The following is a 3,632-nucleotide window of genomic DNA, read 5'->3' on the forward strand; positions in this document are numbered from 1 at the left end:
ACAGCTTGTTTTGCTATGTTATGAGAAACATGTCACATTTTTCGGTTGGAATAAGATAATGGAAATTTTAATAAATGATTTAAAGAGTCTAGAGAAAGATGGAATAAATATTGTTGATAATAAAACAATTAATATTGTTGGAACCGTAATAGCAATGTTAGGTGACAATTTAGGAAGTCATCAAATAGGAGGCTTTACTGAAAACTTTACTTCTTCCAAATACTTTTGTCGTTTTTGTGACATAAGTCGAAGTCAATTAAAAAATATATGTACAAATATAAATAGGAATCGAGATAACTATGATTTGTGCGTAAAGCAAGCGGAACAAACTATGAAAATCATAAAAGGCATAAAACAAGATTCGCCTTTTAATAAATTGAATTATTTTCATGTATGTAATCCAGGATTGCCACCCTGCATAGCTCATGATCTTTTAGAAGGTATTATTCCTTATGATCTTATATATTGCGTACAATATTTTGTTAAAGAACATTGGTTTAATTACGCGTTGCTGAATTCTAGACTTGAAAAAGTCAAATTCTGTAACGAAAACACAGCTATTAATATTTGCCCCGTAAAAGATTCATGTAAGATTGCAGGTACTGCAAGTCAGATTAGAACAATGATATTAATATTCCCTTTAGCTGTCTTTGATTTAATTAGGAATACTAAAGATAATATTTGGTTATTAGTACTGCATCTTCGTGAAATCTCGTTTTTTAATGTTAGCTCCTGCTTTATCCTTCGGTCAGGTTGCGTTATTACAAGAAAAAATTAATGAATATCTATTGCTAAGATCAAAATGTTTTCCGAATATCAAATTAAGGTCGAAACATCATTATATTTCTCATTATCCTTCTTTAATTATATTTTTTGGTCCATTAAAACATTTATGGACTTTGCGATTTGAGAGCAAGCACAGATATTTTAAGAATATAATTAAACATTCACAAAATTTTAAAAATATTACGAAATTGTTATCACTGAAACATCAATATTTACAAAGTCTACATTGCAAGGATATATATCGCAATTTGGTAATAGCAGATAATGCAGAAGAATATTTTTCAAGAAATTTTAATAACAATATTTCCTCCATTATAACAAATTATTTTCATAATAAAGGAAACGAAAATTTTAAATACATAGCTTCACAAGTAACTTTCAGAAGCATTACATATAAAACAGATATGTATATCTGCATAGGAAAAAATTGTTATGGTTATTTTGTCTTGTGCAAAATCAAATTCATTTTAGTAAACGATTGTTACACAAATATATATTTTGTGGATACTACGATAGAAATAATATATAATCATGATTTTGGTGTATATGAACGATTTGAGTTAAAAGATCAAAAATATAATATCGATTGAATCTCTTTATTTCCATATTCCTCTTTACTAGTATCACATCCTGTCCTGGAAACCTGCTTAGTTTCTATTCCCATTTATGTCTTCAAGTATATGCCTTTCGATTCATAAAGTTGAATTTTGAAATTATGTAAGTAATATTTGAGCATTATTTTATTTATATCATTGTTTATATTATATATTTATATTATATATTTATATTATATATATATATATACATCTTTTCTATTTTATAGATGTCATATTTATTTAAAGTTTGGTCTGCCAACAGAAAACAAAAAGCGTCACTTGTAATAAATGAATCTGATAACATGTTATCTCAGCTTATTACAAAAAGTAATATTAAATTTGGTATTACCGGTTCTATTCTTGTTATGGAAAAGGATGGTACAGTTGTCAACGATGATGATGTTTTAAAATTTTGTTCTGGCGAAACATTTATATTACTACAACAAGAAGAAACTTGGTTGTCTCCAAATGAAACGGAGTTATATAGTATAGTATCCTGCAACAGTTCGTCCTTAATTTCGACTTTAAACGAATCTACTTCTGATTCATCATTAACATCAAACTCGCAAAATATTTCATCGCCAACAAATCTAAAATGCAAGTACATAATGAAGAAACGTGGACAAATTTTCATGTACCTTGGGAAGCTATAGAGCCCACAGTACTTAAAGAATTAGAAACAGGAAATCGTACCAAATATATAATACATGCTGTTGTAAATCGTACAATTTCTGAAATGAGAAATTTTAGCGAATTTATTCTGTCTAAAGCTTTCAAGATAATAGCTGAGAAGATTATCGATAAATATCCGCAAACATTTAAAGATATGGATGAAAATGGTGAAAGTTTTGGAGATGGGATTCACACGTTATATTTAAAACTTTGTGATAGAAATAGTTATCTTAATAGACCACACATGAAGAGATCTTTAAGTCGAACTTTAAATATACCATTAAGGAAACAAAGAAAAATTTTATCTGCCAAAGCTGGATGCAGCAATTGGCAACCGGAACAATATGTTGATTCAGAAACCGAAGATACAATTGAAGACAAGATTGAATTTGTACGTCGAATGGCTCTACAGGGTTCTCCAACAATTGATACTGAACAAGATAAAATTTATTCATATATGGAAATAACATATCCTGCACAAAGATTATTCCTCAATAATGTTCATAAACCGCCAACAATTCAAGATATAAAAACCTCATGGCCAATACTTTTACGAAAAAGATATATGTTCTGGCATTACCAGAAATTAATGGGACATTCTATAAATGTTCTACAAGAACAAATGTTAAAAAAAGGGAAAATGTTGTCTTATGGGCGTATGAAGAAATACCAAGATATTATTGATTCAACTAATCCAATAGAGTTCAAATTAATAAAGATAATTATGAGACATTTTAAGGAAGATTTTGACATATTATTTAAAACATATCCTGTAAGTTGTTTAAATTAAATTAATTTCATTTGTTAAGGGGATGCTGGAATCGATGACGAACTTTAAAAATACTGGAATCGATAACGTAGAAACAATCGTCGTCACTAACTAATCTAAACGATCATTACTAACTGCTTATACTTTTCGTATATCTTGTACATATAAATTTTACATAAGTGTGTATTGCTTTGTTTTAAAATATTTTACAGTAAACCTAACCACGTATATATAGAAATCCTTTTGCAATCTTTTCGAATTAAGTTTATGTTTAAGCTTCTAAATTCAAATATAGAATTTTTTCGACATTTTAAAGATTTCTGTCCGGTTTTGGACATTGTGCTGCCTGAGTATATAAAAGTTGCAGAATTTTTGTGTCAGGTAAATATTTACATTAACTGATGCTGTCTGACAGATAAACTTACACTTGAAATATCTTGAACTTTGAGGTTTTTTATCGTTTATGTTATTTATTGAAAAATAATTTGAATTCATTCTTTTACATATTTTCATTATATAAGAGTATTTGTAATTCTGTGCAACCAGTACGACGTAAACTTAATACAAATTTTGACTCCAACATTCCCTTAAATCACACAGATGACCTTTAAAAATTCTACTAAAATTTATTTATTTTATAGGAAGGTACTTCTTTGAAGGAATTAAATACGTCGATTTCTGCACCGTGTATTATTATTATAGGTATGATTCTTATAATCATAAAGACTATAATTATTTTTTATTAAATGTTTCTCCAATTTATATATTTTCATGACTTTGTTACAGATGATGCGACATGTCCTATGTTA

General features: G+C 28.0%; 1 protein-coding gene across 1 annotated transcript; it reads left to right on the forward strand.

Moving 5' to 3' along the window:
- Positions 1-1,609: 1,609 nt before the first annotated feature.
- On the forward strand, positions 1,610-3,414 carry LOC112590003 (uncharacterized). Its single transcript, XM_025305297.1, is given in 3 exon segments — positions 1,610-1,973; positions 1,976-2,826; positions 3,370-3,414. Coding segments are annotated over 3 exon segments (1,260 nt in total).
- The last annotated feature ends 218 nt before the right edge of the window (positions 3,415-3,632 follow it).

The sequence above is a fragment of the Harpegnathos saltator genome, unplaced genomic scaffold, assembly GCF_003227715.2.
Source record: "Harpegnathos saltator strain DR-91 unplaced genomic scaffold, Hsal_v8.6 scaffold690, whole genome shotgun sequence".
NCBI lineage: Eukaryota > Metazoa > Arthropoda > Insecta > Hymenoptera > Formicidae > Harpegnathos > Harpegnathos saltator.